Source organism: Crinia signifera, chromosome 11, assembly GCF_055691185.1.
Source record: "Crinia signifera chromosome 11, ASM5569118v1, whole genome shotgun sequence".
NCBI lineage: Eukaryota > Metazoa > Chordata > Amphibia > Anura > Myobatrachidae > Crinia > Crinia signifera.
In genome coordinates, this window is record NC_139227.1 from 76771464 (window position 1) to 76797994 (window position 26531).

Genomic DNA, 26531 nt, shown 5'->3' on the forward strand with positions numbered 1-26531 from the left:
GTCAAGTGGCCGAGATTTGCGCATCTCCGAAAAGATGTACATGCAGGCCTGAGACACATGCGCAGGAAGTGGAAAAATCCCGGATGAATATAAAGTTGATCAGAAAGAGGGCCATTATGTTCACTTTGTTGTCATAGTAGTCGGTTACATAGTCACGATCTTGCAGTAAATGCACAGTATATCGTTTATATGCTCATGTCCTTCTTCCATTATCCATATTAAATAACCAGGATAATTGAAAACATTTACACAGGGTTCCTGTTCTGTGGAGAAAGTGGGTAAATGCAACGCTTGGTACCCTCCACACAGACATGTCTGTGAAACCACCATCAGGGAGGGCAGTTAAGACAAGAGGACACATTCACCTATCGGCTGCTTGATGTGACGGTCAGGATACCCAGCTGGTTAGCTCCTGGAGCAAGTATATCGTTTATATGCTCATGTCAGCGGGCCGCCCGTACACACACACACACACACACACACACCCTGATGCGCCTATATATCTATCGGTCATCGGCTGTGCTGCACAGCTGATGCGATAAGTTTACGAATGAAGTAGTTCACAGTCATATTGGGTATATACAACGCTTGCGGGCTTGCAATAAAATGGCCATTCACTCTGGTTTGGCCAATATATATCGCCCAATGAGACCCAAGCTTTAGGGTTTTGCCTAGTAATACACATATTCCAGCAGATGATGGAGCGGCAGAGTGCAGTATACATATATTCCTGCAGATGACGGAGCGGCAGAGTACAGTATACATATAGTCCTGCAGATGACGGAGCGGCAGAGTACAGTATACATATAGTCCTGCAGATGACTGAGCGACAGAGTGCAGTATACATATAGTCCTGCAGCAGATGATGGAGCGGCAGAGTACAGTATACATGTAGTCCTGCAGCAGATGATGGAGTGGCAGAGTACAGTATACATATAGTCCTGCAGCAGATGATGGAGTGGTAGAGTAGAATATATATATATATATATATATATATATATATATATATATATATATATATATATATATATCTCCCAAACAGGGTATCAACTTTTCTCCGGTGCTCATCCAGAAAGTACTGCACAGAACCAGGATGGATGTCACTCGGAGTATGTCAAATAAAGTAACAGCACGACAGTGAAGTGATAGCCAACATTTCAGGGTGTTTAACCCTTTTATCAAGACCAGGAAAACCCTGAAACGTTGGCTATCAGACACACACACACACACACGTACATATATACACATGGGAAGATGTGCTTCATGGTGCATTAAAAAAAATTGTTGGTTTTAATACTTAGCACTGGTTTAACTACCTTTTCTTCAGGGCTGATTTCTTCAGGTGATTAAAAAGCACAGCACTTTACTTTAAAATTGGAGTCCCGGAGTGACGGTCATTTTACTGACCTGACTGCATGTACCAAGGACCTGTACTTGTGGGATGAGGCACCGGGCACTTAAACTGTAAGCAGCAAGGAGTGCCGGGCATATCCTAATATATATATACCTATATATACCCCACTGACGAAGTCCTATGACGAAACTCATAGGGGCGTGGCTTGTGTGACGCAACTCTGCTGCTGGAGACGCTGCTGGATACAGAGCTGACGGCCGTGTGTGCGTCTGGAGCGCCTAGCTGCGGTTACTCGGGAGAACCGAAGAAGATCTTGTGGGTCCCGTGAGTCTTTCTACGCATGCTGTTTTGCCAGTGGTTTACTTTTCTTGTGGTAGCCAGCCCACACCGGAGGATTAACTCGGTACGGGCACTACTGTCTGCAAAAGTGTTTTAAAAAATTGAAGTACACATTTTTAATAAAACGATAATACACTATCAGATGGAGATGTGGTAAAAGACCCCGTGGGAATCTGGATCACTGCAGTCCAAGAAATTGTATGGACTAGTGTGTATCCAGGACACTGGGGATCAGTGCTCTTTTAAAAAGGACTACAGGTGTCAGCGCACCTATATAAAACTTTGATTATATACATATATAAAAAGAGAGAGAGAGAGAGAGAGAGAGAGAGAGAGAGAGAGAGAGAGAGAGAGAGAGAGAGAGAGAGAGAGAGAGAGAGAGAGAGAGAGAGAGAGAGAGAGAGAGAGAGAGAGAGAGAGAGAGAGAGAGAGAGAGAGAGAGAGGGTACAAGAACAGGTAGAGGCACTCCAGCGGACTTGGTAACAATCAAATTTTAATGTGCATGAAATACTGACATTTTGGGGCTACAAACGCCCCTTCTTCAAAGTTTACAATACTAATATATGTGTGTGTATATATATATATATATATATATATATATATATATATTTTATATACACACACACACACACACACACACACTGCATTTCATTTTGGATTTGCAGTTCTACTTACTCCTCCTGCCTCTATTATCTATTTATCTGGCTGTTCATCAAGTTATCTATCTCTGGGCCTTATTCTGGTTGGAGCGGCCGGGCCGTACGCGTACGTCCCGGGTTTTTTTATGATCTGCGCATGCGTACATTCGCTAATGCGCAGGCGCGACCACTCACCAACGCTTACGGACGGGTCTCTACGTGCGAAAAAACCTGTACGCGAGTGTACGGGTATTGGGGGCGGCATAGGGGCGTGAAGAGGGGAGCGGCCGAAATAATGAGGGAAAATGGGCGTAAATATGGGCGTACACGGGGGTGTGCACCAAAAATGAACGGTGCTACTACCGCACGATCGACTAAGGCACCGTTCATTTCGGACACAAAACAGGCGGCCGCCAACCGCCACCTCAGACCACCCTACAGATACCGCATGCCAGCGTGCGCCTGAGTTTGCTAATTAACGCTGATTCCTACTCAAACACATACACCTGAATGTAATAAGCAATGCTGCAGTCTATTAAGTCCAAACCATGATTTCACTACCTGCAAGCCACACACAGCACTCAAACACATTGGAAGCTTATGTTTCTATACTTCTCGACATTTAAAGGTTTGTTTAATTTAAGGTAAGAATCTTTTTAAGACCTGCTTATATATGCTAAGGTAGGTATTTGCTAAACAGTTAGACACATTCACTACGTGCTTTCATAGACTTTACACAGTAGCACACTCAATCTACACAAGTCGACATGTGTCAACGTGTTCACTCTAATACAAACATAGGTTTTGTATTTATGATACAATAACATAAACCACATCTAACACCTACAAAGGATGTTTCAGCAATGTTTTAAGACCATGACCACTATTTTGCACATTAATTAATTCAATCAATTAATTAATTTTCATAATTATAGTTGAAAGGCAAGATTTGCAGGTCCATATATATGAAGGGTATGTCAGCGTACACGGACGTACGCTCACTCTCACGAGCGGTGACATAAGCTGACTTTTCTATTGTAAACAATAGGGACCCGTCCGTGCAAGCTGGCGTACGCTCAGATCTCCGCAAGAAGGCGGTGGGAAGACGGACGAGAGACGTCCGTAAACGGCGGCGTACGCTCAGTTGTACGCCAGTTGTCGGAGTGTAAGGGCTGGCCCGTCCGTGTACGTTGGCGTACGCTCATTTGTACGCCACTCCCCTTCTACGTTGTTTCTGGCCGTACGTATGCGGCTGAGTTGTGGGTGGACTTAACCCCAACAGCCGCGTGCGGCTAGCGTACGTTAATAGCGAACGTACGCACGTTTGGCCGCTTCAACCAGAATAAGGCCCTATATGTAACTTCAATTATTATCCTTTACAGATTATTATGCTGTCGTATTGTGCAGCATTGCATCACGTGAATATACAGTATATACATGGCCAAAGTAAGTGCGAGTCCCATCTAACTAATGATTGCCTGTTTCTACATACAGGTACATACAATCAAGTACACAGCCATGCGATCTCCAGCTCCAATGGGTCTGACATGCCCAGAGTCTTTCTATGTGGCAATGTCAATGGGTGCCACCTTTCCAGCAAGTCACTCTGCCAAATATCTGCCTTATAAAGCTGCTATGGTGACATGTAAGTGCTGGTACTATGAAATGGAAACGTCTAGCATCTGGTAAAATAGTCTATCCTCAAGGAGTGTCTGACCGATGACTCTGGGCTTGGTGAATGCCACAGAGCGCTTCTAGCACATAATGAATACTGCCACCTGTTATGTTTCACGGCTTGGCTTTCATAGTTCCAGTGACGCTCAACTGCATCAAAGACCTTTGGCATGAATTGGAACAGCCCCGACATACCAGAGCTAACTGCCCAACCTCACTCTCTGACCGCAATTTGGATGCGATATTCAGGTAACCACATCATTACTTAGCACATGTATACAGCTTATGTGGCATTTTAGGGGGGTTAAGAAACTCTGGATTTCCAATAGAGAAACAAGGAAACATGAAAAAAGGGGCTGAGAGGGGGACATATGGGTGGGTGTTCAGGGAATGGAGGGGTACAGGGGAATAATAGGTTAGGGAATGTAAGAAAATGGTTTATTATTCTATTAACAGCGTATTACACAGCAATAATATTGCACCACCAGAAAATAGCGCTACTGATAATATAACAGTGCGCTGGGCATTATATATGAATGTCCGGCATCTGCAGTCTGTGGGAAATAGTTACAAAGTCTTGGTAAGAGATTAATTGGATAGGATTAAAAAGAACCAGTCAATCAGCTCCTAACCGTCATACTTAAGGATGTGTTAAGGGATGCCATTTTAAACCTGTTGTATATGATAAATGTTAATCCAGCCAATCAGCTCCTGTCATGGGTTTGAAAAAAAAAAAAAAAAAAACACTTGATAGAGGATTGGCTGGACTGGATCAGCTGCTGTTATGGTTTAAAAAATAGAGGTGGGAGCTGATTTGCTGGCACACCATTTATCAAAAAAAACAAAACACAGATTCTAGCTAAAACTCATTGATAAATGATCCGCTTTATCTTTCTATATGTCATCTCTCCAAATCTAAGTAACTAGACTATTAGTTATACAGAACGATTGTTCCCTTTGCCCGGCCTCAGCCAGCCCTGTACATAAGACAGCAAGAGATGCTAGGATTGAAACGTAGAGCTAAAGTGACAGTTGGGCTCTCTCCGTGCAGAGACCAGTGAGGAGCAGTGAGGAGCTGCTCTGTCCCAGCTTCTTCCTACTGTGCTTTCCAGACTTCATAGCCCTGATATTAATCTCACCATGCAGGTTTTTCGGCTACTCGAACCCGTGACAAGGCAATCTGTACCACAGGCTCACCAATACGCCCATGGTGTCTCTTCTCAAGGACATATTGAGGGAGCTGGTAAGTTGTGAACCTTATTGCTTTGAGTAACCAGTACAGCTACAATAATGGATGAAACACAGTAGAAATGATCACTTTGGTTAAGGATAATAGGATTAACTTAGTAAAAATGGATACAGTTATTGTAAACTATAGCACCATCCATCTAAATGGCAACTAGCAGGTAGGGCAATGTATGAAGTTTATGTTATATAACATTACTACATTGTAAATGACCATTATGCTAGCTTAGCCCCTGTATATAATCTAAACTGTTCCTGGTAACCTATAGATGTTTAGGTGGGAACATCCAATTTGTTATCGACACAAGATAAGATTTTACATCAACGATTCAGCTCCTGTCTTGTTTTTGATAAAGCTGATTGGGTGAAGCACAGTGTATCTGACCCAATACATATCAAGCTGCTAATACTCTGATAAATAAGACCCTTAATCCAATACCACTGACTCATGTAATAAGTTACACACATCATATATTATACATTTATGCTAGATATAGGCCAAGACGTATCCATAGGATCCATAGTTATTTGTACAGATAAATCATTGTAATGAAAGCTTTGCTATCTATAAATGTAACATGAAATAGACATAGGCCTAGTGATCCTTTTCCTCTCACGACACCTCTAGATAACAGCCACAAGCCAGGGTCTCTCACTTATGGGGCAGGGGGGGGGGGGATTTATCAAATTCTGCAGCGATATAAAGCACCAATTATAGTTAGAGAAATGTAAAGTACAGCGAGAAGCTAATTATACCCCTTTTACATCGCAACTAATTACCGGTTTCTTGCCAGCACAACCCGGTAATTAGTGCGTTATGAAAGGGGTTACCGGGTCACGCAAACGGGTAGCAATATGGCAATAAGAACCGGTAAAAAAGCAGAGTTCTTACCGGTTCGTTGCTGTGCAGTGTGAATGGGTTAAATGGGTCAAGCAACTCCCCGCCGCACCCCCTGATGGCGTCAGCGAACCAGCAATTATTGCCGGTTAACTGAGGGGATATGAACATCACAAAATGCAGGGTCGCGCCGGGACTGAACCGTTTCAAAGTCCCGGTGCAAGCCTGCATTTTGCAATGTGAAAGCAGTATTAGTTGCATTAAGCAGCTTCTACACTTTATCCCTCTCCCATATTATAAATCTCCCCCATGGCCCCAGCTCTCTTATTTCCCGTTTTGAGATGAGATACTGTACGCGACTGACCACTGCTGGTCTTGTCTTGGTATTCTGACTGATGGCATCCGTATCGATCAAAAATTACATTGTTCATTATAAACCATCAGTGATACTAGATCGGACCATGTGGGAGACCCACATGGTCCGATCTAGTATCACTGATGTACAGAAAGAAGAATTATCAAAATCTCCTTCACTGGCGCCGAATAATACGTCCCTATAGATCAAGGGGCGGTCCTCTTCTCCAGAACTAGGGAAGGCTATTTGTAAAATACCGTACGCCCCTTTTAGGGTGAAAGGGTTCCTCTTCTCCGAATCTAGAAAGCTCAAAAACGGGTCCCCAGGGTAGCTGTTGCACTGATGGTAGTTGTGGATACCTGCGTCCCTTAAGGCCTCAGTAAGTAATCGTGGTGACCCAAAATGAGAAATAATTGGGGGTATAGTGTAAAACCATTTATTGAACATACAAATAAATACAGGTAAAAAGGGAAATGGAGCCACTTGGCATAGTACCGTTTATGGTGGAGAACTAGGATGGTATCAAAGTTCTCAAAACAGGCTTGAAGCTGAGCGGGATTGATCCCGAGAAAACCAAAAGTCCATGCTCCGTCCAGGTGCCGGTCTACAATGCCAAAGGGTCCACAGTCCTCTTAAGAAAGGTCCAAGGAAACACACTCCAAACGCGTTTTCGATTGCTGCCTGCAATCTTTATCTCCTTGATAAAGATTGCAGGCAGCAATCGAAAACGCGTTTGGAGTGTGTTTCCTTGGACCTTTCTTAAGAGGACTGTGGACCCTTTGGCATTGTAGACCGGCACCTGGACGGAGCATGGACTTTTGGTTTTCTCGGGATCAATCCCGCTCAGCTTCAAGCCTGTTTTGAGAACTTTGATACCATCCTAGTTCTCCACCATAAACGGTACTATGCCAAGTGGCTCCATTTCCCTTTTTACCTGTATTTATTTGTATGTTCAATAAATGGTTTTACACTATACCCCCAATTATTTCTCATTTTGGGTCACCACGATTACTTACTGAGGCCTTAAGGGACGCAGGTATCCACAACTACCATCAGTGCAACAGCTACCCTGGGGACCCGTTTTTGAGCTTTCTAGATTCGGAGAAGAGGAACCCTTTCACCCCAAAAGGGGCGTACGGTATTTTACAAATAGCCTTCCCTAGTTCTGGAGAAGAGGACCGCCCCTTGATCTATAGGGACGTATTATTCGGCGCCAGTGGAGGAGATTTTGATAATTCTTCTTTCTGTATATCTCTTCTGTGGTTTCTAGGGTTACCACTCCATCACTGTCCCCCCACAAGGCAGCCGACCTTAGCGCACATTCACCTCAAACTTATCTCTGCTTTGATAGTATCACTGATGGTTTATAATGAACAATGTAATTTGGGATAGATACGGATGCCATCAGTCAGAATACCGATGTCGGCATCCCAAGGAGGGAATCCCGACAGAAGTCATGTAAGTATACTTAACCTCCCCCTGCCCCTCTTGCTTCTAGCAGCCTAACGCCACACACACACACACACACAGCTTGACCCTAATACCGCTTTCACATCACATATGCTGGACGTGATTTGGACACAGGTCTGTCCCAGGAGTGATTTGGCATTTGTGAAGTGAAGCTCCCCTAAGCGACCGGCAATAAGCCGGGTCGCTGACGTCACACGGGGGTCGGATGGAGCGGCAGCGCATCATCGTAGGGCAGAGGTAGGCGGCAGCACTTGTAGCTGATGCTGTCTTCTCCGTATAATGTAAACGGGACCTGGGTCGCACGGCCCAGGTTACCTATTTACACTGCCCAGCAACACGGGTCTGACTCTGGTAAAAGCCTTCTTTTTACCTGTGTCAGAATGCCGGGTACTGGACCCATGATTTTCCTGTTGGCGTTTTTACACCACACAGTGACTGGGGTCAACCCGGCAACAACCTGAATCGGACCCGGTTTTTTGTGCGGTGTGAACGGGGTATTATCCTCCCCGCTAGTCCCTACCCTAACCCCCACATTTCACCACCTAAACTGAATCCAGGGGGCCCCCAACCTGATGCAAATCACCCCTCCCCTTCTAAGTACCTAAACCTCAGTCCCCCTATTAGTGCCTAAACCTAACTACCCATCCCTGACCTGATCCCAACCCACCCGCATACTCACCGGTAGAGATGCCGGCTCTCTGTATGCCAGCTTTGGCATCCTGATGCGTTCTGGCATCGCTCTTTTGAATGCAGTTGGGAGGCCGGCATCGGTATACTGAACGCCAACATTCTGACAGCATTCCGAAATCTGTAGGTCTGGTGTGCGGCATGACTCTATTCTCCCATGTTTAATGTGCACCAGCCTGTAAGTGCCCTACCCACATACTGTGGTCTCCTATCCTCCTCCGAGTTCCACGCAGGGACACTGGTGTGTGCAGAGACATGTACTTCCCCTGTATCTATGCTTTGGGGGTATTATTCCAAGGGTTATATTTAAGTTAATGGTGCCAAAGTGACAGCAAGCAGAACTTATGTTCCCAATGTTGCAGAATCTACTTATTTATTTAGCGCCGTCTAGAAGATGATAGATAGCATATGATTGGTTGCCCATAGCAACATCCCATGGAAATAGACCTCCCATCTTAGTGAATTTCCCCCTTGGAGTCACTGCTGGTGTTGATGATCATTAACTTTAACCTGCAACACAATAAATTGTTTTGGTTTTCTTAGTTACCAGTTTTATTACTTTCCAAACCCCATTCTCTATCATTTCCCATTGTTTCTTTTCCCCAGGGCAACCCACATCCTTTGCAAATGTTTTACCTGTTGCTGTAAATGGAGAAGGATCGATAATGCTACAATTGGTTCCAGCATCAGGTTCTCCGGGGCCCTGTGATCTAGTGTACCCCATAACTATCTACCAAGAGCTCATACCTTGTTCTCCAGTTACTCCACTGGTACAAGCACCAAATACGGCACAATGCAGCAATGGGCAGCCAGACGGAGTTATTGGGCCAGCTCAGTACAATGGATGGACACAAATATATCCTGTACCAGTTCCTTGGCATCAGACCATCAGGGGACCAATGCTTCATCATCCTACTGTCCCCATACCACAGCAGCATCTGCCTATCATCAGCCAAGTAACGCCAGACAACATGTATCCATGTACGTCCAGCTGGCCACCTAATGTACCGCAGCCCAACACCGATATGCAGCCTCCTAAGCAGAAGACATCTGGGAAGTCTGTGCTAGAGTCTCTACCAAAAGACCTGCTGTCAGCTGACTATGAGGCCCCCGAGGTCTCCGAACTAATGGCCAGCATGGACTATTTCTACAAAGTAAGCACATATGGACTCATAAAGCACAAGAAGACAACCAGGGCCAATAGGAGCCACCCATACAGGCAGAAGGTGAAGACTGCAAAGATCTGAAGAACATCAAGAACGCGCTCATCTCCTATCCATCTGCATTATACTTATCATAACTAATTCTACAAGCAAAAAAGTGCCATTAACATGAACTAATTGACATTATTGAAACATTATTTATTGATTTACATGATTTATTTACCTCACTAATTTACATTTTCTATACTGCACTTTTTGCCTAGAATTAAATGATTTCCTAAATAATATCTACACATGTGGAAATATTGATGAAATGAAAAATACTGATCTTAACATTGTAATAAATAACTTTTCATGTTTGCATAATTCTGGGAAAGCGTGTATTTCTTATAGGGTAACGCGCCATTCACACGTGCAAACACCCGCGGTTACTCAGGTCATTATACTTTGTATGTGTATTATCTGACTTTGTTGTACATTTCCCTATTGGCCGGCAGGTGGGCATATGCAGACAGGGCCTGGCACAGGTCTCTCCTGCCAGCACATCTATTCATTTGCACATTTATTTGGGTGTCGGACTTTGGTTCGACCCTATGTAGACGACATGCATTTGGACGACCACTGAAGGTCAACAAGGATTATGTCGACACATTAAATAGTTCAACAAGGTTGGAAGGTCGACACTGGGTGATATATAACGATATGGGCCATAGGGATAGAACATGCATATCGTCCAATGGCCCTTATTCTGGTTCACTCGCAAAGGCAAATTCCTTCTCAAATTGAAAAAAACATGTGCACTGCAGGTGGGGCAGATGTAACATGCGCAGAGAGTTAGATTTGGGTAAGTTATTTTGTTTCTGTGGAGGGAAAATACTGACTGCTTTAATTTTACACTGCAATATAGATCTCACTTTGAAGTAAAAACCCCACCAAAATAAGGGCCAATGTGTATGGTCAATTTCATTACACATGTCCCCTCTATATTCCGGCATGTGACAATAGGGCAGGTGACCATACACCAACGTCTGCAGGCGCTACTACTAAGCAGCACTAAATCAGCACGTCACGTCCCCCGTACCCCCACCAGCAACCTTCTTCCAAGATCTACTGGAAAATATTTTTTAAAATGTCAACAACTGTATTTTTCTACTTCATTACATTTTATTCACTTAAAGTTGTTTTTAATTTACCAGAGTTACTTAGCACCACTTGACCCTGTCGGCCATAATCCTTGGGGAAGTTAAACAAATAAAAGGTCTAATATCATCTCAACTCTTCATGAGCCATTATTTGTTGTCCACGAAATACCCTTATTCGGGGATAGATAACGCAGGTATTCAGAAGGCTCCTCAGCCTGTCTAGCATGCTACGTCTGACACCGGGCTGTGTTCTGACTCTACTGTCTGAAAAGTACCGATGGGGGAGAGCACAATGCAGAGTGCACCACCTAATGACCACCTGTCTCCCAGGTGTACTTAGGGATAACTAAAGGTTTCCACCCAGAAGCATAACCAAAACGTTGTAGGCTCCATAGCTAAATCTTAAAGAGGTTCCTGTCCCAATGCATCTACAGAGACACCTCTCTGCAGCAGTTGCCTATTTTAGGCAGCATAAAAGTGTTCTATTTCATTTTATGGGGTGTGGTATGACGACCCAACAGTCGGGATTCCGACATCGGAATTCCTAACATCGGAGTCCCAACTGTCGGTACTCCAACAGGGAGGCGAGCACAAACAAGACACTTGCGGGCTCAGTGACTCTCCACAGGTTCAATTCTCGCTCTATGGTATTCGTGGATCCCATATGAGGGAGAAGAGCCCATCGGTTGGTATCACGACTGTCGGGCATTTGAACAGTTGGGATTACGATGCTGGTATACTGACCGTCGGGATCCCCACTGTCGGGCATCCGGCACCCCATTTTCTGAACCATAGCAGTGCCTTAGTTAATGTTATGCCCTATAGTAGGGCCGTAGTCATTTTCTGAACCAAAGTAGTGCCTTGGATCACATTCTGTCTGTCTGTCTGTATAGATAGAAAGATGTTGTTTATTGGCAGCTTTTTTAATGTATAATTTGTCCCATCTCTGCAGTTCCCTGGTTAGTAAAATAAATAAGCATCAGCGTGACCTACTTCCTCTGGAGGGAAAATTAACAATGGCTGCATTAATACAACAATTGGATATAAATCACAGATTCCGATGGATCAATTGTCTCTTGCTCATTTAATGCACAGGAATATGTAATAATGTGTTCTCTTTTAGGACACATTGAGCAGTATTCAGTTGTTTTTTACCAGCATTTCCGATCGCTATCCCCAGGGTGGTGAGCTGAAATGCGCAAATGTGTTGTTCAATCTGACCATTATGAGTGTGATATACACAAAAAAATAGATTAATTGAATATCACCCAAAGATCTCCCATCATTCGGGACAGGAGATCGGGCGCAATATAACAATTCAATACAGCCCATTGTGATTAAGTGGAATGTGTAAAAAGCAAAAAAAAAATTATTGTGCAAATATTGACATTCCATATGTACCACTGTGACTCTCCTAGCAACATTCCCAGCTCCTGCACTCTGCATAAATGCCAACTGCACACTCACAGGACAACACAGAATGCTAAATAAAGTACGGATTATTACCTGTTAGTACGCTTTCCTCTACTCCACCATGGCAGCCACATATGGGTTTTCCTCCAATTAGGTAGATATCTGGAAAGGGAAACACAACAGCCAAAAAACCTCCCCTAGACACGGCCTCCTATATAAGGTCCGCCCCTTTAGTGCTCTGTGTCTCGATTATATAGCTTCCGATCATTTTTTAAATAATATTAAGGGTGGGAAACTGCTGCCATGGTGGAGTAGAGGAAAGCGTACTAACAGGTAATAATCCGTACTTTCCTCTACCTCCCCATGGCAGCCACATATGGGTAATACCATAGCAATAACACAGTAGGGAGGGAAAAAAGAAAAACAGAAATAATAATTAGCACTTCAAAGGATACGAGGTTGTCTTCACCCCTTTATTCTCCTTCTTTCTCTTTTTTTTTTTTTTTATTTTTATATTACAGCACTCAGGATTTTCCTGCCCAGTTTCGCGTCACTGGAGGCTCCTACGTCTACTCTGTAATGTTTTGAAAACGTGTGCGCCGAAGCCCAGCATGCTGCTTTACAAAGCTCCTCTATTGAGGCCGCACCTTTTTCTGCCCATGATGCTGCTACGGCTCTTGTCGAATGGGCCTTAATTCCTTTAGGCACCTCTATCTTCCTTATCTTATAGGCTTCAGCTATGCACTCTTTCAGCCACCTTGCTAGTGTAGCCTTCGATGCACCTAATCCTTTATTTTTTCCTTCTGTTACTAAGAAGAGCCTCTTTGACTTCCTCCAACCTTCCACTCTTTGAAGATAAATTATCAATGCTCTCTTTACGTCCAGCGTATGTAGCCTTCTTTCTTTCTCATTCCCTGGGTTAGCACAGAAAGCTGGCAGCACTATTTCTTGGTTGATATGAAACTGGGACACTACTTTCGGGAGGAAATTCGGGTTAGTTCTCAACACCACCTTATCCTGAAAGAAGTTGAGAAATGGTTCCTCTGCCCAGAGCGCCTGCAGCTCTGATACTCTCCTGGCCGATGTAATTGCGACCAGAAAAACAACCTTCATCGTTAACTTTTTTATAGGTATTTCCTGCAGTGGCTCAAAAGGCTCTTCCGTTAGTACGTTCAGTACTAGATTCAAGTCCCACGGAGCCATGGGGTTATGAAATTGCGGCCTTATCCTTCTTAGCGCCTGCACGAACCTCCTTACATATTTGTCCTCTGATATTTTTGTATCCAGCATGGCTCCTAGTGCTGAAATCTGCACTCTTAATGAGCTGGCTGACAGCTTTTTTTCTAGCCCTGTCTGCAGGAAGTCCAGAATTGTGGGTATCGACCTAGGGTTTCTATGCCCTACCTCGCAAAACTGAATGTAAGTTTTCCAAATCTTATAGTATGTAGCTGATGTATTCATCTTCCTTGCCTTAAGCAGCGTATTTATTACTTTCTGAGAAAAGCCCTTTTCTACCAGTGTTCTGGTCTCAGTAGCCATGCCATCAGACCCCAGTTGTCTGGTTGTGGTCTCGTGTAGTTCCCCTGTCTTAACAGGTCTTCTCTGTCTGGAATCTTCCAAGGAACGTCCACCGCCATTCTCACTACCTTCTGAAACCACGCTCTCCTCGGCCAGAAAGGTAATATTGTTATCACCGTTGCTTCCTCTTTTTGTATTTTGTTGAGCAACCTCGATATTACCGGAAACGGAGGGAAAACATACGCTAGGCCTGTGTTCCACTGCGCCGTCAGAGCATCCACCTGACTTGCTCCTGCCTCCCAGTGCCTCGACATGAAGGTGGGTACCTTGGCATTGGCTCTTGTGGCCATGAGGTCTATAGCTGGACATCCCCATTTTTGCACTATGAGTTGAAACACTTCCTGGGACAGCTCCCATTCTCCTGCTTTTATTGCCCTTCTGCTCAAAGCGTCCGCTGCCTGATTTTGTTCTCCTGCTATGAATACTGCCGTGATGCTCTTTACGTGTAGTTCTGCCCATTGCAGCAATTCCTCCACGGCCTTCATCATACTCCTGCTCCTCGTTCCTCCTTGCTTGCAGATATATGCTACCACCGACTTGTTGTCTGACCTGATTATTACTTCTTTTTTGTATAACCGGTCGCTGAAGTTCTGGCATGCTAGATACACTGCATACATTTCTCTTAGGTTGGAGAGAAGCTGGCTGTAATGCTTGTTCCATTCTCCTTGCATTGCTTGCCCTTGGCAAACCGCTCCCCAACCTGATTGGCTGGCATCGGTTGTAACTACGACCTGTTCGCCTGTTATGAATGACCTGCCTTTTGATATTCTTCTTGGACTCAACCACCACCGCAGATCCTCTTTTGCCTTCTTTGATATCTGCACTTTTTGTAACAGATTTTTTCCGTCGCCGTCCCATTGTGCTAACAGGCAATTCTGAAAAGCCCGCATGTGGAATCTTGCCCAACTTATGGCTTCTAGTGCAGCCGACATAAGACCTAGTATCCTTACACAGTCTCCAGTGCGTACCACCTTTTTCTTCAGAAGCCCCGCAATCTCGCTTCTCAGTTTGTAGCTTCTTTCTTCCGTCAGGCGTACTGTCATTTTGACTGAATCTATTACAAACCCCAGATATTTCACTGTGTTGTCTGGTTCTAGTTGGCTTTTCTTTTGGTTCACGATCCATCCGTGTTCTTGCAGGTAGCTTATCACTCTGTCTGTATACTCTCTTGACTGTTCTGCAGACCTCGCCATGACAAGTAAGTCGTCCAGGTATGCCCATACTGGAATGCCTTCCTTTCTTAAATTTGCTATCAATACTATTAGCACCTTTGTGAAGGTTCTTGGCGAAGTACAAAGGCCGAAGGGTAATGCTGTGAATTGATAAGTTACTCCTTTTAGGCGAAATCTTAGGTACTTCTGATGCGACCGATTTATTGGAATATGTAGATAAGCGTCCTTTAAATCTATCGTTGTTAGAAACGCCTTCTCTTTTATATCCGGGAGTATTGTGCGTACTGACTCCATCTTGAACCTTTGTGTTTTTACAAAAGTATTTAGCCTTCTTAAGTCTAATATTGTCCTGAAGCCCCCCGTGGCTTTCCTCACCACGAAGAACCTGGACTGCCATCCTACGTTTTCTTGGTCTTGTGGTACCACCACTACCACTCCTTGATCTATCATATTTTTGAGGCTTTCTATCAGTGCCTTTCTTTCTTCTGGATTTTTCGGAACCGGCGATTCCTCCTTCCAGCATCCTGGTGTCTTTATGAATTCTATTTTGTAACCTGATGAGATAACTTCTCTCACCCAGTTGTCTTCTACTGATTGGTCCCAGACAAGATGAAATTCTCTTAGTCTGCCCCCAACCTTTAGCTTGGCGTCATTGCGACATGTTTCTGAATCCGAATCTTCCTTCTTTGCCCCTTTGGCCACGAAAGGATCCCCTATTACTAAACCAGGGTCTTCTGTACCCCCTTCCTGGCCTGTATGCTCTTGCTTCCTTGAAGTCCGTTGTCTGAAACTTTTGTTGTCTGACAAACGGCCTCCTTGTAGGCTTCTCTTGCGGGAGCCATGATGACTTCCCTCCTGATGTTTTAGATATTATGTCGTCTAGATTTTTCCCAAATAGGTAGTCGCCCTGAAAGGGCAGGGACACTAATTTATTTTTGGATTGGGCGTCTGCCACCCATGGCTTCAGCCAGAGCGCCCTTCTGGCTACAATTGTTGCCGCATTACTCCTTGCTGCTAGCCGCACATTGTCCAGGGAGGCATCACATATAAATTCAATAGCTACCTGCATATTTTGGATTACTTTCAGCAGTTCTGACCTCTTAATCCCGTCTAGTAGGTCCGACTCCAGGTCTTGGCACCACGACCTCAGAACTCTGGATGTTACTGCCACCGCAGAGGAGGCTTTTATGGCTGCCCCTGAAGTCATATATTGCTTCCGTAGGCACATCTCTAGTTTTCTTTCCATTGAATCTCTAAACACGTTTACGTCTTCCAATGGAAGGGTGGTTTTTCTAGAGATACGGGCAATGGCTGCATCGACCTTGGGTACTGTCTCCCATTTTTTAACTTGCTGATCCTCAAACGGGTACATCTTCGTAATCCTTAAAGGTACCGCCACCTTTTTATCTGGACTATTCCATTCCTCTTCCACAATGTCCTTCAATGGTTTAGACAAGGGAAAGGTTTTACATTTCTTCTTTTTATCCCTGAATAGAAGGTCTTGCAATTTCCCCTCTTCCTGAGGGTCCTCAATCTCTAAGGATTTGTTAATCAGTCCCAACAGATTATTCAATAAATCTGGGTTGAATTCCAGATCAGCTTTATCAGAAGGAAGCTCACCTTCCTCTATTTCTTCTCCTGCAGCTATGCCTTCTGCCGGTTCAGAACCTTCTGAGTCCTCTGATGGAGGCTCTCTGGGTCTTTTTTTGGACATTTTTTCCAAATCACCCTTTGATACAAACGTATCAGCTAATGCCGATCTAAGCATGGACACCAAGTCACTCATTTGCTCTGGTGCCAGAAATTGCACCCCTTTGCATTTGTCACAGACTGATCCAATTGTTTTGTCAGGTAGTACTTTATCACATACTGAACATTTCCCCGTGTGCAGTTTCTTATGCTTTGTTTTTGCCTCCGCTTTGCTTGATTCTCTGAAAGGTATGGAGACAACACTAAGTTCCATCTAATCCACTCCAAACTATGACACAAAAAACTTGAGAAAAAAAAAAAAAACTATACATCCCCTGGCTTACCCTGCCTTAGGAGTTTGTTTCTTTTCCTCCTCCATAGCAACCACTGCACCCTCTATGCAGGAAGACAAAGACAATGTACTGTCATTTCATGTAATTGGAGGAGGTAAGCCAGCGCCCCAGCAGCGCTGCTGCTTGTAGGGGCCTTACCTGGTCAGCTGGCAGTCTGGACCGACACACTTCCGTCACAAGGTCCTGCGCAATCCCCCTCCTGATGGCAGTGAGTACTCGGCGCTGTCTCCCTGTCAGCGTCCCTGTTATGTAGCGCGCCATTTCCCGCGCTGGCCACCGCGTCATCACCTTGCGCCAGCTCCGCTGACGTCAGACGCCGCCTTACACGCACGCGCCAGCGTGCCTCCGTCAGACGCCGCTATCCTTCACAGCGTCCGCACACGCCTGTGCCTCGCGCGAGCTGCACCAGCTCCAGCTGGCTCCTGACACCACTACTGCCGGAGGGGGACCGTACCCAGGTACGCGCATATCCCTGACTGCATGAAGCAGCGGGCGCCAAGCTCAGTCTCCCCACTACACTAGGTAGCGGGAGAACCATACTCCTTGCCCAACCCCTAACTGCACTAGGCAGCAGAGAAGGCTCTTCACAGGATAAGCCACCATCTACCCGGAAAGGGAAAAAAAGACACAGAGCACTAAAGGGGCGGACCTTATATAGGAGGCCGTGTCTAGGGGAGGTTTTTTGGCTGTTGTGTTTCCCTTTCCAGATATCTACCTAATTGGAGGAAAACCCATATGTGGCTGCCATGGGGAGGTAGAGGAAACACAATTACGATGAGCATAGCTTAGAGGGGCCTACTCACCCATAGCCAAAGGATGGGGATTTCCAGCTGTCCAGAAAACCCATGACCACAATAGGATAGTCAGGGGCGTGAAGCAGGTGCTCAGGGGAGCTTTGGAGGAAGATGCAAAGATGCATAGATAAAAGCTTCTCCTACCAAGTGGTATGTGCGCTCAATCAGCAAAATGGACCAGAAAGCAGTGTCCAGCTGGGGTGACATGAGGGGTGGTGGGGCAGATGCTTATTACACAGGCATAGACCTTTTTGGGAAGGTAGACTACTGCCCTGTCCCAATGTGTCGCATGAGATGTCTTTTTATATCACAGTAGTCACTATCCTGACCAGAGCCGGCCCTAGGCATAGGCAAATGTGTGTCTCACTGTGCCCTCCCTAGCGTCCGATGTCTCACTATTCCCTCCCTAGTTTCCCGAGTCTCACTTCGCCCTCCCTATCACACTGAGTCTCACTGTACCCTCCCTAGCATCTGAAGTCTCACTTCGCCCTCCCTATCGCACTGCATCTCACTGTACCCTCCAACGTTTCACTACTTCCTCCTTAGCTTCCTGCTTCTAACTACGCCATCCTTAGACCTGTCTCACTACCCCTTCCCTAGCTTCCTGCATCTCATCTCTGTGCCCTCCCTAGCTTTCTGCATCTCACTACGCCCTACCTAGCACCCTGCGTCTCACTACTCCCTCCCTAGTAGACTGCATCGCCCTACTCCCTCCCTCCTTACCGCCCCCCATGTTACACTTCATCCTTCCTAGCGCCCTGTGTCTTCCTACTCGTGTGTACGCATCGCGGCCTTGTAGCGGCTGTGCTAAGCCAAAATCCTGCCTTGGGCATAAACTTGGCTAGCCCCGGCTCTGATCTTGACAGTCAGAATGCTGACAGCAGCATTGTGCAAGTATCCTGATGGATCCAGACAGTAAATACTGGGGCTATGGTTGGGAGGTTAATGTTAGGCTACAGGGAACGGGGCGGTTAGGGTTAGAAAACAAGAGTGATGAGATTATATATATATATATATATATATATATATATATATATATATATATATATATATATATATATATATATATATATATATATATACACACACACATACATACATGCTCCAGAGGTCCGGCACAGCCACTGTAAACGCTCCACGCTGGGTGCCCGTACATGGGGAAAGTACACAGGAGATAGAGGTGCAGCACTCCATTAAAAGCTAAGTTTTACCGTTGGCTTGGAGTGCTGTACCTCTATTTCCTGTATATAAATATATCACAGGGAGACTGGCACAGCCACTGAGTGTAGTTACTGCCGGGGTGCCTTCACAGAGCAGGATATAGAATGTCGATAAGTGCGGCACTCCACAGACCAGAAATAAAGGCTCTCAAGGCTGAGGTACTGTAGTGAGCAACAAGCAAATGTGGTAATGTACAGTAAACATATACTCATACAAATGACTGAGCAATAAAATACCGCATACATATTTTAATGCAGATGAAGAAGCAGCAGAGTACAGTAAACATATACAGTGTTCATGCCATAAGCTCTTACCCCAGGAGTAAAGGCTGGACCCTGAAACTGATGGCTGCTGTAATCACTGTAAATCGAAGAGTCGAGATCCACATCGGACAATTCAGTTGTAGATCGGACAGAACTGACACTATTTGTCATAGCTACCATAGAGAAAAACATATCTGCAAAGAGGAGCGATGCATGATTAGAATACAAATTACTAGACACTTTGCAGGGTAGCTGCAATAGCTAAGGCCTCACCTCCATTCTCCAAAGTCTGGAAAGGCACAAGTTCAGGATCTGGCATGAACAGTGAACTAGGTCCAGAGTGCAGTTGCTGGTTCAGATCCTGTTCAATCAACTTCAAATCCTCCATGTCCAAAGGACGACTTTTTAGCAACTTCTCCCTAATACTGCTTGATTCTGCAAAACAAAATAAAAACAAGAGTTATGGTAGACCTACCTTAGGGTAACTCTCTTTCTTCGTTGTCCATGGTAACCACAGGGGACATCGGGGGGTTGTAGGCGGATCCAGGGGTCCGTGGCACCAATCAGCGAAGCTTCTTGAAATTACCCAGGATATCTGGTCCCTCTCCCCAATAACCCTGCCTCCTTGCCTAGCTATTCAGTTTTGTTAACCAGCCATTAGCAGGAAGCAGAGAAGGAAGGAGGACAGATAGAACACATGCCCAAGTACTCATAAACACTTCTTACAGTAGAGGAACAAGACTAAGGTCGTGGAAGGTCACAGTGTAGTATACCACACATAGGAATACAATGGACCTCGGAGAAAGAGAGTTATGTCCCCTGTGGTTACCATGGACCTCGAAGAAAGAGTTAACTTAAGGTAGGTCTACCATAACTCTCGTTTTCTTCTTCGGGTTCCATGGTTCCCACATGGGGATGTCACAAAGCCAAATTTAAGGGAGGGAATTTGCCTGAGGTGTCAGAAGTACCCAACGACCAAAGGAAGCATCCTGGGAGGCGAACGTGTCAAATGCATAGAATCTTATGAACGTATGGAAAGACGACCACGTTGCAGCCTTGGACAGCTGTTCGGCAGATGCACCTCGGCGTGCTGCCCATGATAGGCCTACCGCTCTGGTGGACTGTTCCTTTATTGAAAGAGGAATGGGAAGATTAGCCTGCTGATAAGCTTGATGAATAGCCATGCGAATCCAGCGAGCAAGTGTCTGTTTGTTTGCTGGCCAACCCTTTTTGTAGAATTCATAGAGCACACACAAAAAAAAAAAAAAGAAGAGTATAATCTTCTGATGGAAGCAGTACAGTAAAGATAAATGGTCAGAGCCCTGACCAGATCTAGTAGGCGTTTATCTGCAGAGAGACCATCTGCATTGAATGCTGGGACCACAATCTCCTCATTGATGTGGAATCTTGAGACTACCTTCGTAAGGTGAGATGGCCTAGTCCGTAACACCGCCCTATCTGGATGGAATCTAAGTAACGGCATTCTGCAATTGCCAAACGGATGCAATTGCCAAAAGAAAAACAGTTTTGGCTGTCAGCCATTTGTAATCCACTGACTGGAGAGGTTCAAAAGGAGGTTTGATGAAAGCCTGCAATACCAGTGATAAGTCCCAAGGTTTTGTAGGAGGGACATACTGTATGAGGAATGTACTGATCTCTGGGAGAAAGGCTATTTTTCTCTGAAACCAAAATCGATAATGCCGATATATGGACTTTCAGAGACGCCAATGTCTAGGCCCCTTTGAAGGAATGCCAGGATTCCGGCAACTTTAAAAACCTTAGGATCATACTTCCGAGATGACCACCATGAAAAATAGGTGTGCCAGACCCAGTAGTAAATTCTGTCTGACGCTGGCTTGCGTGCCTGAATCATAGTCCTGACAACCTTGACAGAAAAACCTTTGTTATTTAGTAGGGTAGTCTCAAGCGCGATGCCGTCAAAGACAGGCGCTGAAGGTCTGGGTGCAGACAAGGTCCCTGACTCAGCAAGTCCACCCGGAGGGGTAAGTGGAAGGGTGGCTGAATGACATTTGTTGCAGGTCCACGTACCGATGTAGGCGTGGCCAGGCTGGGGCTATCAAGATGAGATCCCCGCCTTCCTGTCTGAATTTCCTGATTACTCTGGGTATCATGGATATTGGAGGAAAGACATATGGAACATGATAATTCCATTGTACTCACAGAGCATCCATTAAGTTGGCTTGAGGATCCCTGGACCTCGACCCGAACGTTGACACTTCGATGTTGTGCCTGGACGCGTCCGGAAGGCCCCAACGGTCTACCAGAAGAAAAACACTTCGGGGTGGAGCGACCACTCCCCCGGACGGATATCTTGGAGGCTTAGAAAGTCTGTCTCCCAATTTAGTATGCCTGGTATGAAGACCGCCGACAGAGCTAGAAGATGCTGTTCCACCCAGATCAGGATCTTGGACACTTCTCAGAGAGCTGCTGCGCTGCGAGTGCCGCCCTGATGATTTATGTACGCCACTGCCGTGGCATTGTCCAATCTGATTTGGACTGGTTTTCCTTGGAGAAGATCCTGTGAACGGATGAGGGCGTTGTAAACTGCCCGAAGCTCCAGCACATTGATGGAAAGTTGAGTTTCCGGGATGGCCCACACGCCTTGCAAGGTTCGGGATTCTACTACCACCCTCCAGCCTTGAAGACTGGCATCGGTAGTAAGAATCGTCCACTCTGTGAACCAGAATGGACGACCCTGGGTTAAACACCAGGACAGAAAAGGGCCCAATCTTTGATCTGTCCAAAGCCACCAATGAAGGGAGATTCGAACCTCCTGTGTCAACGTGAGAAACGTGGACCTGATGTGGTGATGTTGTCCATCCCATTTCTGCAGTATGAGGCTTTTGAAGGGGGCAAGAATGGAATTGTGCCCACTCGACCATATCAAAGGTTGATACCATCAGGCCCAGGATCTTCATTGCCAGGTGGACTGAGACTTTGGGACTCTGTAGAAATAGACGGATTCGTCGTTGCAACGAAATGTACTTGTACATGGGAAGAGATATCTTCTAGGACTGAGTGTCCAGAAGTGCTCCTAAATGCATAATCCGCTGTGATGGGATAAGTGACGATTTCTCCCAATTGAGAAGCCAACCGTGTTGTTGAAGTATCCTGATTGTTATCTGTAGATGAGATAACAGAACCTCCTGGGATTTGGCTACTAAAAGTAAATCGTACAGGTATGGGAATACTCTGATTCCCAGGTGGTGAAGGTGTTCCGCCATAACTGCCATGATTTTCGTGAAAACCCTGGGAGCAGTGGTTAGGCCGAATGGAAGGGCCTGGAACTGAAAGTGGCGAGCCTGAATAGCAAACCTGAGATATTTTTGGCGTGCTGGCAGAATTGGGACATGCAAGTAAGTGTCCCGAATGTCCAGGGATACCATGTAATCCCCTGGTTCCAGGACTAGGATTATTGTTCGTAAAGTCTCCATCCGGAACTTTGGAACCTTCACCACTTTGTTGAGTGCTTTCAAGTTGAGGATTGGTCGGTAAGTCCCGTTTGGTTTTGGGACTAGGAACAGGGAGGAATAATTAAGAGTCCTCGCTGGTGTTGTGGAACTGGGATAATAACCTGAGATTGTAGCAGAGGAGTTTAGGATTTTTTAGTAACTGCACAAAATAACTTTTGTAGGGGGGGGGGTGTCTTTTGAACGATATGGAGTAACCCCTTGACACGACTTCTCTTACCCAGGCATCCTTTGTCATGGATAGCCATTGTTGGGTAAAGTGGAGAAGTCTGCCGCCCACTCGGGGTTCCCTCAGCGGGAGGCCCGTCCCGTCATGCAAAAGGTTTATCCGGTTTGGCTGGGGGCTGTCTAGTGACCCAGGCCTGTTTTGCTTTGCTTTAGTAGCAAGGGCGGCTCTGGGGTAGGATTGGCCCTGGGAACAAAAGGGCTGAAAGGATGTGGGTTTCGATTTTTGTGGCAGAGCTGTGGGGAGACACACAGTCTTAGCTGCTGCCAGAGAAGTCACAATTTTGTTAAGCTGCTCCCAAAATAAGTCTTCTCCTTTAAAGGGCAAAAGTTCCCTTTGGATTCCAGGTCAGCCTTCCAGGGCCTTAACCAAATAATGCGACAAGTCTGTACAGAGCTAGCAGATGCTTTTGCTGCTAGAATTCTAGCATCTGACATGGCCTCCATTATGTATAATGTGGCATGTTTTATGTGATTCACACATAGCCTGGCATCCTCAGATGCATCTGGGGTAAGTTCCTCTTCTAGGACCTGTAACCAGGGCAAAATGGCCTTAGCCGCACAAGTCGCTCCTATGGTAGGTCTGTGGACTTTTTTTCCCAAGGCTTCCCACTGATCCGTCCGGATCTCAACTAAATGATCCGAGTGAGGGAATTGGGCCTTGATGACTTTCGTTTTTTAAAAACATCTCTAGTCTTGGCAATTGGTTCCGGCTTCTTGGAGTCAGACAATAAGACTAAACGGATTGCGTCAATGACGGCTGATACATCCGTTGTTTCCACCTGTGAAACAGGGGCCCCCTAAGGGAAAATAGGATCATCATCATCCTTGTCATCGTCATCAGCATTATCATTATCATAATCTGCATTATCATCCTTATCCTCATCTGTGTCATTATCCTGTGCTACTGGAAGTAAGGAAACACACTGGGACCTAGCAGGTTGTACAGTATTAGGTGGTAACTTTTGCATGGCTACAGTGGTCTGTTGCAAGTTCTGCACCGTGGTTGACAAGGCATCCACCAATGGTGGAGGGGTCTGGACCACTGGGGGTAGAATAGGAGGAGGAAGGCAATCCACTAGGGTGTCTAATAATGAAAGGTTGCCCAGGGAAGTTGTTGGGAAACCACCATGGCAGAGGACTGGCCAGGGGGGATAAACCAATTAACACACAGCCCCTCCTGGATGACATCCTGCTCAGCTAAGCCTGCAGCACAAGCCTTCCAGGACAAGAGCTTGGGAGATACACCAGATGTATGTGACCCGAGAGGATAAACCTCTAAATCTTCCTCAGAAGATGTTTGAGAAATACAGTGGGCAATTACAAGTTACTGACCGAGAATGAGAGAAAAGACTAGCACTTTACAGGCACATACACAGTCACTACCAAGTAGCTGGCTGAAGAAAATAAAGGCTATAGCACCCTATTCAACCACTGTACCCTATGGAGTAAGTGGGATGAGGGTGTCTGTGAAAGCGTTAACAGCGCGTGGACGGATTCACGGGGGAGACTGTACCCGCACTCTGGAAGACTCTGGCCTTGTGTAGAAGATGGCTGCTGTTCTGAGTTAAGCAGGAACAGAGAAGAGCAGCTTCCTGGGTGGCAGATCTGCAGGAGATTGGCACCCAAAGCTGGGGAAGGTGCTGCAGGCTAAGCACCATCTCCCCTGTGCTGGACTTCCCCCACCGGTGCCTTAATGAGCCTTATTAAAATGGAGGATATATCATTCAGCCTGCTCTCAAGCCCCGGTGGTCTACTGGAGGCCCTGTTGCAAGCAGCAGTGTCCACCCTAGCTGCTGGGGCTCTCTCCCTCAGCGCGCAGCACAGCAGCGATTTGTGCTCTCATAGAGAGCCTTACCTGCTCCCGGACTCCGGCCACCCTGCCTGGGGGAGAATCCAGCGCTGCTAGTCGCAGTTGCTCTCCCCCGGGGACTACCCCTCTGACCCAGGTCGTGGGGGAGTTCCGGCGCTGGTGGGAGTGATGTGGCCGCCGCACCATCGTCAGATGATTGACACCGGGGGCGGTCCAGCCGCCTAAGCGGCTCACTGTAAAATTTAGAATAAAAAATAAAAAGCTTCTTTTGGGTTTACCTCAGAATCTGAGGTAAACCCTGCTGAAAATAACAGTGCTACAGATTCCTGCTGGCACCAAACAAAAACTGGAGAGCTAAGCATGGAGACGGGGTTATAGGGGAGAGGGACCAGGCATTCTTGAAAACTTCAAGAAGCTTCGCTGATTGGTGCCACAGACCCCTGGATCCGCCTACAACCCCCCGATGTCCCCTGTGGGAACCATGGAACCTGAAGAAGAAAATGTCCCTTTCAGTACTGTTAGATTATGTAATGTTAACAGCCAAATGGTGGTATAATGGTGGTATTATGTACTGACCAGAAATACTCAAGGCATCCATTAATAAATTCAAATTAGATATCTGACATGGATTTAGGAACAAGTGCAGAGACCCGATTTTCCCATCAATCTCCATCTGGAAATACAAAAGCAGGACTTAAATATTGATACAAGACTGGCACTCTTGCCAAGTGTCACTAAAAAAAGAAGCAATTCAAAAGAAAGAAAAAAAAAAAAAAAGTATCCTTACTGTATCAGAGGACAATCATCAAATAGTCTCAATATCCATACAGCATAGAGTATTATGATTAAGTATAAGCCAGTGACGTGCAGTGGTGGCTGTGTACAGAGAGTAGTGTTCATTCTAGCACTCGCTATCTTTGAAAACCTGTGCTGTTCCTCTTCCCTGTCTGGGGTGTCGCTGTCTGCTGTAGTGCTTCTAGCACAGTGTGGTCTGTATATTAGCACTAATATGCTAACCAGACCTGTGCTAGAAAACACTGCAGCAGACAGCAACACCCAAGGCAGGGAAGAGGAACTGCATAGGTTTTCAAAGATGGCGAGTGCTAGAATGAACACTATAGAGAGGCACCAGCCACCACCGCAACCCTGGTTCGGCCGCAGCCGACACCCTACTCCCTACCCCCCTCATGCTGCTGACACCCGAAACCCCAACCCAGGCCCCAGAACACCCCCCCCCCCCCGCAAGAAAAAAAACAACAACAATATTCACTGGGTGAGAGGGGCGTGCCTCTTTTTTATTATTTATAATGGGCTTGTTTAGCATACGGCTTAGCACCCCCCCTCGCTTCGTCCCCTCATACTTGTTAGGGTTAGGCACCTAGCGGTGCCACCCAAACTAATTAAAAAACTACAAATTGCTAAAATAATATAAAGAAAATACTTATGACACAGAATAGGTGTCATAGGTATATTCCTTGTATTATTTTAAACAAAATAATAGCAGAAGTAACAACGCACAACTAGAATTCAAATGACCTATATCTTAATCAAGGCACCATATATTAACAATATATTTAATGAAAAACAGTGACTAAATATAAAATAGAAGAGCC

At 45.7% G+C, this 26531-nt stretch overlaps 1 protein-coding gene across 4 annotated transcripts in view; it reads right to left on the reverse strand.

Moving 5' to 3' along the window:
* Window positions 1–26531, reverse strand: part of ATG2A (autophagy related 2A) — a 141524-nt gene that overhangs the window by 86735 nt on the left and 28258 nt on the right. For all 4 annotated transcript variants that reach the window (XR_014465701.1, XR_014465700.1, XR_014465699.1 and 1 more), the window contains exons 7-9: window positions 25495–25591; window positions 19663–19824; window positions 19441–19583 (exon numbers count right to left, since the gene is read on the reverse strand). Coding sequence is in view for 1 of the 4 variants with exons in the window: in XM_083165116.1 (XP_083021242.1) it covers window positions 19441–19583; window positions 19663–19824; window positions 25495–25591 (402 nt within the window). In the remaining 3 variants the exon portion in view is untranslated. The remainder of the gene's footprint in view (window positions 1–19440; window positions 19584–19662; window positions 19825–25494; window positions 25592–26531) is intronic.